This window comes from Lutjanus erythropterus, chromosome 18 (genome assembly GCF_056507025.1).
Source record: "Lutjanus erythropterus isolate fLutEry1 chromosome 18, fLutEry1.hap2, whole genome shotgun sequence".
Taxonomy (NCBI): Eukaryota; Metazoa; Chordata; class Actinopteri; order Lutjaniformes; family Lutjanidae; genus Lutjanus; species Lutjanus erythropterus.
The window spans coordinates 24,365,432-24,378,479 of NC_139334.1; the positions used below are offsets into that span (position 1 = coordinate 24,365,432).

The following is a 13,048-nucleotide window of genomic DNA, read 5'->3' on the forward strand; positions in this document are numbered from 1 at the left end:
GAAAGACAGCAATATATACCAGTAAGGATGGAGATGATAGTCGTGGTTGATTCAGCAGCAGATCTGTGGGAGGTGTGTGTGTGTGTGTGTGTGTGTGTGTGTGTGTGTGTGTGTGTGTGTGTGTGTGTGTGTGTGTGTGTGTGTGTGTGTGAGGGGGTATTCATGTTTCCTGAGTATGGCTGCCAACAGAGAACTAAACGTGTCCCTAAACCAAAGACCTTTCTCTCCTGCGAAGACTCACACTCAAGTGTTCTTAGCGCTGTACCGTGGCTCTGGTCCTCGCCAAGGCTCCTTCACATCCAAATTATTTAGCACTGTTTATTATACAGAGGTTATGCTGGCGCCAGGCGCTATGATTCCCCAAAGAAAATTGTTTTTATACATATAAATGGAAAAAGGCTGGACGCTTGCAATGCAATCCTTTCGGTTGTGTGTGGAGTTGAAACTCAATCTACGACTTCTTTGCCTGCTTTGCATTTATTATATTATCTATTTATTTTTTATTTTTGTTGCTTTTTCAATTTCGCTTCTCTTCCCCTGGCAGGAACTGTGATGAGAAACATAAACCCTTAGAAAACAAATACAGTCCTAAAAAAAAGAAACCCACACAAGTGGATGTCAGGAACTGTTGTAACAATTTGTTCGTTGCCCTGGTAGCTTAATTTTTTCTTCAGGGCAAACTGATAATGGACAAAAGATGACTGTCTGCAGTATCTTTGAAAACACGTTTGCCCAATTTTTTGCCTTTCGGCTTTGGCCCTCGTCCTCCAGGCTCTGAGCCAAGTGAAACTATTTTTAAATTATCTTCTCTTTCTCTTACTTCTTGCTTTCTCCACCTTTATCATTGATATTTTATCTCTCTCTCGTGTCTTTGTCTCTAATTCTTTCACTTTCCTTTTCTTTCTCTCCGCTTCTCTCTATCCAAATACCTCTTTCTCTGAACCTACCCCCACCCCACCCCACCCAGCGCTCTCTCCTCTTCGCTTCACTCCAATGGCTTTCAGCTGTGGGGTAATCACTGCAACATTGTCTCTAGCAAGCCTTCTCTGCAGTTAAAATAGCGGAAATGTTAGTAATAGGGGAACTCTGTGAGTAGGTATGTAGGTGCATGTGTGTTTTTGTGACCTAGACTGCAACAAAACCAGAGACGACTGAGAGTTCACTCAAAATTTGTATATGTAATTTTCTGCAGTTGTGCTACTTTTCAACACGTTCTTTGTTAGCATGTTTGGACGCTACACGTTACTGTCGACGCTTATTGTGCTGATGCAAATTGCCTTGCAAATAGGATTAAAGAAACTAAATCCCAGTTTGAGGCTGCATATTTATGCTCTTAGATGACATGATTGCATTATATCCCTTCAGCATTTTGTTTTTCTTTTGTTTGCCTCACCGCAAGGGAGGAGCAGCGGTTAGCGGGATTCTGGTTCTCCACACACTTTTATAAATGAGCTGCATGACAGAGCGCTTCCCCCTCCTTACAACTTTGGAACAACAGCATGTCAAAGTCTGGCAACAAAGCATCTTTTTTGAAAAATGGACTTTGCATTGCTTTGCCTAAGCAAACACATTTTGCTAACATGATCTCTAAATCATAATTATGGGGTATCCGGAGACAGAGGGCCGGTAAATGAATAACGTAGCTCATGTGTGCACAGCAGAGCTGCTTCCTGAGCATCAGGCTTTCCAGCATATATTGAGAGAAGACAGAGAGGTTTTGAATCTTAAGAATTTAAATATTTAAGATTTGTTGCACCAAATCTTCTCTCCTGTGGAAACTGTTTTAGCATGGAAGGAAGAGAGCAAGCAATGTGATGCTCTCAGTCTATCTCTACAGCTGCGTGCCTTCAGTCTCAGACTCTGGATTTGGGCCTAAAACACTGGCATCTATCAAGTGAATGAAGCGAACAGCAAAACTAACATACCAGTGATGGAAAAAGCATCCAAATCCTTAAGTAAAAGTAAATTCTTTGCTTAATTCCTGGATATTTAATTAAGCAGAAGTAACAACTGTAAATGTTGGGCTGCAAATCACAGCTAATTGATTTATCATTTTGTCGATAAAATGTCAGAAAACAGTAAAAAAAAAAAAGGGAGGGGGGAAAAAAGGTGACATTTTCCAGTTGCTTGTTTTATCTGGCCAACAGTCCAAAACCCAAGACTAATCATTTGATATATGACAAAGAACAACAACAAATCCAGAAGTTGGAACTGGAGACATTTCCACATTTTTGCTTTGAAAATGACTTGGACCTAATCGATTATCAAGATAGTTTTAATCAGTTCAGTCTGTCAGTAGAATAAATCGATTAATCATTACTAATTACTTAAGTGTCGTTGTGTTTTTAAGATAAGTTTTATTCATGCTTTCATACACCAGTAAAGACCAGACAAACCTGAGAGACCCCATCAGCAGCGGGACAATTTGACATTATGTGTAATTTGCAGCCTAATATTACGTTTTATAAGTAAGTTGGGCGCCACAATGTTTTGGATTTTAATTCTATTGTTCCTCAAATTGTTCTGAAAGTGATCCCAGCGATACTGTTCAGCGTAGCTGTGGTGTAGACGCCGCCATCCACTTAAGTTAGAACAAATTTTTTAACGATGTATTTGTCGTTATTGGTATCGTTATCATTCTTGAGTATCAAAGGTCAAGGAAGCAGCTGTGAAGAAGAGTTGTGTGACTCAAGAAGAGTTGAGTCACACAAGTTTTTTTAATTTTGATGTTTGCAAATTAGTTGAGGATGGAAAGAGAACAGAGCAGGAAAGGGAGGACGAAAAAGAATTATTCAATTAGTGACATTTTGAGTTTATCTAATGTTGGACCTAAAATGCATATCTTTGAAGTAAGTGACTACAGGTACCATGGAAATGTAGAGAAAACTATGAAATGTAGAGAAGAAAAAGCTCCAGTACGAGAATATCATAAATCTACTTTAGTTCACTTGAGTAGATGTTCTTTGTTTCCTCCCAAACTCTGAGTCACACATACACAGATATTTTCATTTACACATGCACATTCACACAAACACACATCCACAAACGCACAATGCACGCTCACATTCTGTCTGCAATCGCATTCAGATGCGGTTGCAGACACACACATCGCTCACGTCTCCAACGTGATGACATCTCCCCCTCAGTCGGCCTTGTCGCTCGTGCTTTGAGGACACCGGATGCTAATTGGAAACAGGAAGCTGGTGTTTCCACAGAAGTTTCAAAGAGCTGTCACAGTGAATATGTTTCATCTAAAATACAATCCTCAATGCTTCCCCCGACCACAGTTTCCTCCTGCCACATTGCCATAATTCAAAATACTGAGAAACCCCATATTACAATCAACTGTTTGTGTGCTCTATTGTGTGGGAAAGAGCTAACTTGGAATCCTAATATAATATGCGTGTTTATTCAGAATATTCATATACGCAGATGGAGAGCCACACAAACCTATACATTTAATGTTTTGCCAGTGTATGCTTTAAAGGCTAACACTGTCACCAAGCAGTTTAAATTAATCTGGTTATTTTTTAGTAAACTTGAACTAAAAAAAACATTATTAGCCTTAACTTTGAGACATTAAGACTGTCTAGGAGACATACTAAACATCACCTACATGAAAACTTCACCAAAACTTCACCTTAACCAAATATAATGCACATTTTGCAAATTATGAAATAAAAGACCAGTGCCATGTACTGCATCAGCTAACCAATATGTCCATCCAACCGTAACCCACACACATACCGTACACAGACACACACTCAACCCCCACCACAGTGACTTGCTGCAGAAGCGTGAAAGGCGTCCAGCTGCCCAGAGGGTAGTGAACATGTCGAGGCATAATTGAAAAGGAGACAGAGAAAGCTAAACAAATTACACTAAAGGGAAGAAACCAAGAAATATAATCCAGGCATTGAAGGGCTGTCTTCAAACTGGAAATGTTTCGCATTTAAACTAGTGGCTTTGAAACCGGTTACACCGGAGATGTGTTGTTACTTTGAGTGTTCGCTGTATTTATTTGAGCTGCTTCTCTGGGTGTAGTTTTTATAGTCATTTCAAGATTACTGTGTGATTAATAATTGCATCCTGAAGACAGTGTGTGGGTGATATTTGAGGAGGTGGTTGTACGGGGAGGAGAGGTGGGGTTTTATAGGACGTGATCCCTCACTGGCTTCCCACACACAAAACCTGCTACTTGTTTTTGACGCCGTATCCTTACTGAATGTGAGCATCTGACTTTCACAATCCTTCACATGCTATCGGACGCTTGGTGTCCACGCTGAATCAGTGGTGCGCTTGAGATTAGACTGGAGACATACTGTAACCACAGTAAAAGATGGCCCAGTACTTGGCAGGGCTGACCGATTTTGAACTCTAATATCTAATTGTGATCATTTTGACTGATATGATTTGTAATATTAGAGGGAATGTTACATTTTTTGCAGGGATCTGTACCAAACAAAGATATTTTCTTAAATCTGTAGAATATGATAATGATTAAAATGGTATTCTGACCATTTTGCTTTGAACACATTGCGCCTCATGAAATCTGAAAATTTTAGTTGACTCTATTGTGATTTTGATAAAAAATTTGATTTACTGTTCTGCTTCAGTACTTGCTATCCTCCTATGTTTGTGCTTTTTTAAACAGGAAACACATTTTGCTTATATTTTGTTGTTTCTTTACTGGAAATGACAGTACAGTATAGCCAACAGCAAGTAGGTTATGAGCAGTTAGGGCTGTAATGGATCGTCGTTGGCCCTTGGTTTGTATGGATTGAAGGAAGAATATGTGCGTAAAAACTTCACAGAATAAGGATGGGTTTCTTTGTCTCACCTTGCTTCCTCGAGGTGGAGCTGTTCTGCTTATTCTCCTTATAAACCAGCTGTTTTATCCACAGCGTTGGAGCGGTTATCTCTGCAATGACAGGAAGACAAATCAACAACTGTCACACTTTTAGACAATCTCCACAGAATCGACCGCAGCTAAGCTTTATTTAACCAGCCGTGCCGTATCCACCAGTAGCTGCATACTTCAAACACATGATCAGCCAAGCTTTACCCACAAAACCAAAGCGAAAATTGCATCCAAGATCCCAGCATTTCCAAAAATATCAAATTTGTCATCTGTTTTTTTTGACAACTGAGTTTTCCATCCGACTTAATGATGCATTCTTAAGGAATTACATCTTGAATTTGAATATTGAAAGTCTGGCACACTGCAGGGTCGCTAAAGTGAAGAACAATCTGAGAATCAAGAGCTTAAAAGTACACAAAAGAGAAATCATGAGAGCTGCATTTTAACTAAAAGTGGCTGGTATGAATACATGTCGTGCACCTATTTAACTTTTACAACTGGGGGAGTAGTTAGAAGAGACTTACCATCACCCTCAGGGGGGACGTGAGTCTCCATAGTGGGTGTAGGTTTGGAGCCATCATCTGGGTTGAGGGTGAGAAAGAAACGGAAAGAGACTACCATTATTGAGGTTAATACAATCTACTCTCCAGAACTGTTGAATGGTTGGGATTTGCACATGGCCCGGCCAAGACAGACAGAAAAAAACAGACAAACAGACAGACAGACAGACAGGTTGAATAAGAGAAAAACAGAAGACGACCACCCACATACACATTGATAAATCTCACACTGACATTCTCACACCAACACGATCAAGCAGCACATTTATCACCACACACACACACACACACACACACACACACACACCACACATACATACACACACAAGAAGATCACCCCTCCCATCAGGACCTGCATGAGTGCAGTGCAGGTGTTGGATGTGTTGATAGGCACAGAAAGACGGCCCACCCACAACTAATCCAAACACTGAGGTGAACGGATCTCTGAGCAAACGAAGGAGTGTGGACTTCATCGCCCCTGATAGTCAAAATGACACGATTTGTCCCCGATACGGATGCCGATGTTGCTTGAGTCAGCTGGTCGATCAGTGGCTCCGCCCAAAACGCTGGTCCAGTGCGCGATCTCAGCAAGTAACCAAACCGCATTGAGATTTGGCAGCGATAGTGATGGCGTCCTGAGGGAAATTTCGAATGACTTTTGGTGAGGGTCTGTGCCGTTATTCCAGCTCCACCGCCAAATTCCGAAATCGCCCTTGACTCGCAAAATGAAAGTTCCAGAATTTGCCAAAATTTCACACCAATGTCCGTGACATTCAAAAAATTAATCATAACATTTTTGGGTTTTTGGATCTCCTCTAGTGCCAAAATCAGCCCAAAATTTCAGCCATGTGTACAGCTTAAATACGAAAAAGCAGAAAACACTTTAGGATTTAATGGCTGTAGTTTTGCAGCACACTCAGCACGCCATAAATAATGGCTTCTGACTGATTAAAAAAGCACTAACAAGCAGTCTACATTGGTAATATCTAATACAGTGTTTCATGTTTGGATTTGGCCACATGCAAACCACATGATGCACTAATCACATAGTCTATAACCAGTAGTTTCATTAAATATCACTGTATCACCATATTTACTATTTATTACAATTAAATTTCATAAAAACTACTCCAAGTTTGGGTTTCCTGCCTCTGAAATTGTAGTCTGATTAAAATGACACTTTAATGCTTTACTGCCTTTAATAATATAGAACAGCTGAAGATATGGGAGGGGAATGACATGCAGCAAAGGGCCGCAGGCAGGAGTCAAACCCACGGCCGCTGCAGAGGACTCAGCCTCAGTACACGGGATGAACCCTCTATTAACTGAGCTACCAGGCCACAACTGTCACTCTGTTTTTATCCTCAGTTTTTTAAATCCGGTATGGGGAAAACTTCTTTACAAGTTGTTATGAAATCATATTTGGTGGTCTTAAACTTTTAGTCAAAAATGTGTCACTACTGTAGATATTTAAAAAAAAAACTGTGGTTACAAACCATAGGAAACAGCATATTTGCACTGTCCTAACATCTTACCAGTGCAAGAAATAGAAATATTTGTGGGGTTTGCTACTTGCATATATAGAATGACACAACTTTATGAATGAAATTCCTACTTAGCAGAAAAAAGTTGACCTTTGCTGTCAGACAAAATCTAAAGACATCACATTTTACATTGTAGCTCCAGCTAAAGAAAATATTCTGACAGGCTGAAAGCCGCTGTCCTGTGTAAACGATTGATAAGTTGTAATGGATCTTGGATAATGTTGTGAATTCAGCTACCTAGAATACTCACCCATGTGCAGTTTTGTAGCATCGGGAACATTCCTTAGGAAATAATTCAATCAAAAAGCACACCACAGGGCACTCAAGTCATTCTACAAACACTTAACAAAGTCCTTAAATCAGACGGTTTGTCTGCCAAACACCTGGGGTCAAACTGACCTGATCTGGTCAAACTGTAAATAAAATACAATAGTTACTCAACAAGTGCAAACCTGGTCAAACAATCCCCTGCAGATATGCCGCAGATTTCTTTTTGACAACTTTTTGCTTTACAATTTTTCCATAAAACACAGTCATGATGCATGCTGGGCATGTTGTAACAAATTCTGTAACTTACAGTATTAGTCAACTACTGTTTGATTGATCCAGGTCTGGACTGTGAGCTACAAACTGAGAGGAAAAAAAGAAATTAATGTAAACATTGACAGAAAACCCTTACGCCAACTATCTCCTGCCCCCCTCCCATCGACAAGTCCTCCAGAATAACTCTTTAGTGAATAAAACAAAGTACTTTACAATAGAGAACGCCTGAGGATGCCTGTCTCTTCTTGGTTTAAAGAAAGACTTGTAATCTACAACCCCAATTCTAAAAAAGTTGGGATCTTGTGTAAAACATAAATAAAAACAGAATGCAATGATATCCAAATTTTTTTCGATCTATATTCAATTGTATACAGTACAAAGACAAGATATTTTATGTTCAAACTGATAAACTTGACTGTTTTTTTTGGAATTATACACTAAATCTGAATTTGATGCCTGTAACATGTTTCAAAATCGTTGGGACAGGAGTAACAAAAGACTGGGAAAGTTGTGGAAAGCTCTAAAAACTTCTGTTAGAAACATTTCACAGGTAAACAGGTTAATCTGTAACAGGGGACACTTTGGAAACACTTTGGAAAACTGTTGTCAGTAAACTGAGTTCATCACTGCATCTACAAATGCAAGTTAAGACTCTACCACGCAACAAGAAAGATATATATCAACACCATCCAGAAACACACCTGACCTCTGTGGACCTGAGCTCATCTGAGGTGGACTGATGCAAAGTGGAAAAAGGTGCTGTGAACTGACAAGTCTACATTTAACATTGGACATCATGGACATTGTGTCCTCTGGGCTAAAGAGGAAAGGGACCATCCAGATTGTTACCTGAAGCCAGCATCTGTGATGGTATGTGGATGTGTTGCTGCCCATGGCATCATGGGTACCTGTCACATCTGTGAAGACCCCATTAATACTGAAAGGTACATACAGATTTTGGAGCAACATATGCTGCTATCCAGATGACGTCTTTTTTAGGGACGTCCCTGCTTATTTCAGCAAGACACATTCTGCACGTGTTACAACAGCGTGACTTCATAATTAGAGTGCGGGTACTAGACGGCAGTCTAGACCTGTCTTCAATTAAAATGTGTGATGTGCAAAATACAATGGGGACCCCAGACTGTTGACCAACTTAAATCATATACAAGAAAAAGAATCGGAAAGAAATTCAAAGTAAAATCTTTTGTAACACAGTGAGTGTACATCTACAAAAAAACAAGGAAAGTTTGAACATAAAATATCTTATTTTTCTATTATATTCTTTTGAATATAGGTCAAAAAGGATTTGCAAATCATTGCATTCTGTTTTTTATTTACATTTTAAACAGCATGGCAACTTTTTGGGACTATCGTGGGGTTGGAATCATTTTTCCTTCAGTTTTCCTTCAAATTATTGAAAACTGTAGACAAGAGTACTGTGATTCTTTACAGTTTTAGTATGGTAGTGTGTCCATTACTCAATGCAAAGTACTGCCACAGTCGTTTCTATGTCTGAGGTTTCAAACGCTCATTTGCATCATGCTAACTTGACAAAGACAAACAATTCTAGGTTAAAGATGTATTCTCTAACACCAGTGACCGTTTTCACCTAAATCTTCTTTAAAGCTACAAGTGAAACATCAGTTATGTACCTTTTTGCTTTGCACAAATATGGACTTTGCACAGATCAGATGGGGGGAAAAAAATCAGGTCAAAAGACATTTTGAACTTGTGCTCTCTGTCTCTTTCATACAAATAGAAGCACTCGCACGCATGCACACACAACCTACAGCAGATCTCAACTCACCTTTTCTACCAGAGTTCGGTGGCCCGGGTGGTTTATCGGTTACTGACCCTGTGGAGAAAAGAAAATAGCATAACATGTACAAAGCAAAGACTAGACAGCAACAACAACTTCTCAGGAAAATTAAAGATTTTGATTCTAAATCCATTTTAGAACCAAAAACAATTACCCAAAAATGAACCACTTTCTGCAAACAAATCATTTTGCAAGAGATTCAGAATTAAATTTGATTGCTCCAACATATCACAACCCACAGTCCAACAGAAAAACATCACTCCCACTGATTACTCAACCCACTGACGTCTTGACTTAGACGCAGAGTTTGATGAGCACATTCTGTTAGTACTTGATAGCAGGCACACACTGAAACATTAGATTTATTGTTTTAACTTAACGCTGACTAATGCAAACCAGAGTGATCTGCACCACCTGTGGAAAGTGATTATTAAAAGAAAATTAAGTTTTCAAATATCATTCTCGTTTGGTGCATGCAGGTAGTTGCTTTCATGCATGGATGCATGGAAGAAAAGAGCTAAATTAAACAGTGCAACCAATTAGAATAGAAGGGCAAAAGGGAGAAATTTGAGTGAAGGCAACTGGAAGGAAATTTACTACCTGACAATCCACTTGTCCCAGCATGAGTTCCCATAAATTCACGGAAGTTTCCTGCAAATGTATGTGAGATGATTGATTTGGGTCATAGTGTACAGGGCCGTCTGAGCATGTCAGTAAAGGTTATTCGTTGTCAGCTGAGATGGTAGGGAACGTATGGGGAGGAGAGTTGGGCAATGTGCGACTGTAGCAGCCGTTTACAGTATCAGGTTTGTTGAGCCCAGATTCTGGTTCCAGTGTCATACATACCTTTGCAAGAAACAATGAAGATATTGGATCTTATGCAGGACAGAAAGGAGACGGGTAGAGATTCGCGGTGTACAATGAACAATATTTCAGGGTTTCATGAAGAGTTTATTTAAACCTGGACAACTGAACAGATTCCTTGGTCTGTGAGTGCAGTTAAAGACACCAGATCTCAAGGTTTTTTTTAGTAAGGCTGCAACTAATGATCTGTTTATTATATTCTCAATTAGGCAATTATACATTTAGACCATTAAATGTTGTAAAATTGACATCTTCAGATTCCTTATTTGTCCAAACAATGGTCCAAAACCCCAAGATATTTAATTTAGTCTGATATATGACAAAGACTCTTTACATTTAAGATGCTTGAAGTGGCAAAAGTCTGACACTTATTATTGAAGAATCACTACATAATAACAACTAACTTATTCTAGCTCTCTATTATAGTAAAATCATCTATTTTGGAGCAAACACCAAGATAGCCTGGCACGGCAATTTGTTGGTTCTTTTTCGATTTCCAAGGGGTGTTTATCAATGTGTGGACACAACTGGGTAGATCTGCTACCAATCACAGCAAGGAAACGTGTGATGTAGCGGTCCGTTTTCAAACAGTATAACAAATGGCAAGCACTTTATTCACAACTGAACAGTACACTAAAAGAGCTTTGCAAATTCGTCTGGTTCTCAGGCATCTAGTGTCTTTATGAGCTCTTGATGAGCAAATTTAGAAGAAGTCTGATTATAAAGGCCCGAACAAGGCTTAATTTTCTTCCCTTAAATCTTTTCCCCAAATACCTGAACACATTGTGGTCCTGTTCTGCAATGACAAGTAATTATCTAGATGCACAATGAATATTTTGGTTCATAAAAGTTGTCTTATCTGGTGCAAAAATAAAAAATTTCAGCCTGACTCTGAGCGTCTACTATATATTAGTTTGCATTCATAAATGAGAAAGAGTGTGGTTTTCTAGTATGAATTGATATGTAACCATGCTCTTTTTGTGAACTTTACTAACTCTATTCATAGGACAGAAATGCAGCAGGTGCCAAGGGAAACCATACAGGTGATTAGTGGTACAAGTGGGAAACACAGAGAAAAGAGATGGCACAAAAGATTGAGGCAGAGAGATAAACTGAGAGAGAAAAAGACAGAGAGAGCGGGAAGCCTCTGGCGGTCTGTTGAGCAGCTTCAGAGGGGCATGCGGCCGCTCTCACCACACTCTCCACACAAAATTTGCACCATATGCTCTAGTGGCTGTGCAATCCAATTCTGGCAAAGAACTCTGTGTATTATCTTCTGAGGGAAAATGATGGTGATTATCATAAAGTGTTCCCATCCAGGATGAGTGTGCAGAGCCGTGCTCTCTCTCTCCTCCGGCCTGCTGAGAACAGTTAGACGAGGGGGAGAGGGGGAGAGGGGGAGGGCCGAGAGGCCCCTGGATGTATGGCCATTAGCCTTCTTGTTGACCTTGCACCTGCTATACGCCACATGACTTGTAATACACATGTGCCCACAGTATGGCAAGACAGACCCTCTTTAACTGTAACCCAAAGGCTGTGTTCACTCTTTATCAGCACAGTCAGGCATCCTAAAAAGTATTCATCTCAGATGTAGGGTCAGTTCGCTCATAATTTACTCAATTTAAATTACTATAATTTATCCAGTCTCAATCTTTTCTTTGATAAGGAACTGAACCCTATGAATAAAAACAATTTATGGTCGCTTTTTAATTCTGCAAAGAATAAAATTCCTGACCAAAAGTTAATTAGCTCAAACCTCAGTGACTTTTCTTCCAAGCACTCTTGGCTCCAAGATCCCGCAAATGTAGCCACCACTGAATTTTTTTTAGATGATTGTTACTGTATGCTGCTTTAGCTCCCTAATAACTAACTGTTGGGAAACCTCTTTCCCTTCTAGTTTTAGTCATACAACCTGTTTGACATTACTCTGAAGTAAACCTGCTCTGGTTGCACAAATAGCTCTAATCACTAATGTGCACAGCACAGATGCAAGCTGTGTTCGTCTTAAAGATCAGCAACCTTGTACGAGACAAAGGTTTCAAGATTCTTTTGAAAACTCTGGACATTTCATCCACAGGTTGCCAGGCTGCTTTCTGCCCCCCAGTACCTGAACACACCGGGGTCCTGTTGTGCACACTGGAGCCACTCACTGGCTTGCCGTCACTGGTGACACACCAGCAGTAGCCTGTCAGAGTATGGCACTGCACCTGCAGAGGCAAAAAGGTAAAACATACTAAAATGACAAATACTTTGAAGTATACATGATTTGGTTAATACATTTGTGTCAATACAACAGCAGAAAATGGATCTTGATGTAAATGGTCGTGGCTTCTATGGATAGATTCAAATGTTGTTGATGAGACTTGGCGTTCAAAAGTTAAAGGCCAGAATGTAAAGTTTGTAGTGCCACTGTCAGACCAAAGTGCACCAAATTCGATGCTGCACTCCATTGAGTCCCAAGTAATACACCTGCTAAGTATGAAGTCGATTGGATGAACAGTTCTCGAGATATGCAAAGGACAGACAGACAGATAGAGATAGATTAGGCAAAGGAAATCTGTGGATGCAGAGATACAAACCTGGGCAAACGTTCCATCCTCGTTGCATTCTGGGATAAACATGGACTCCTGAGGTCTCCTGGCTTGTTCCAAAGCCTGGTTTCTCTCAACACGACACTTGGACTGACCTGCATCTGCAACAGATTGACAGGACAGCCGACTCTCACACACTGCTGTTTCTTTGTTTTTTTTTTTGCTGAAGACGTGTGTTCTTTGTCAACAACGCCCTGTTCAAACCAGGGAGCTGACCAGTACTACCAAAATTTACTACTGTTGGCCACCAAGGCCTGTCTGAC

General features: G+C 40.0%; 1 protein-coding gene across 6 annotated transcripts in view; it reads right to left on the bottom strand.

Annotated features, from left to right (window-relative positions):
- The window catches only part of smoc1 (SPARC related modular calcium binding 1), a 62,345-nt gene that overhangs the window by 21,698 nt on the left and 27,599 nt on the right, over positions 1-13,048 (bottom strand). For 3 of the 6 annotated variants that reach the window (XM_084742442.1, XM_084742440.1, XM_084742441.1), the window contains exons 4-9: positions 12,774-12,886; positions 12,302-12,401; positions 9,931-9,981; positions 9,319-9,366; positions 5,386-5,475; positions 4,841-4,921 (exon numbers count right to left, since the gene is read on the bottom strand). In XM_084742442.1, coding sequence (XP_084598568.1) covers positions 4,841-4,921; positions 5,386-5,475; positions 9,319-9,366; positions 9,931-9,981; positions 12,302-12,401; positions 12,774-12,886 — 483 coding nt within the window. The remainder of the gene's footprint in view (positions 1-4,840; positions 4,922-5,385; positions 5,476-9,318; positions 9,367-9,930; positions 9,982-12,301; positions 12,402-12,773; positions 12,887-13,048) is intronic. The other 3 variants (XM_084742443.1, XM_084742445.1, XM_084742444.1) reach the window with 3 other exon arrangements.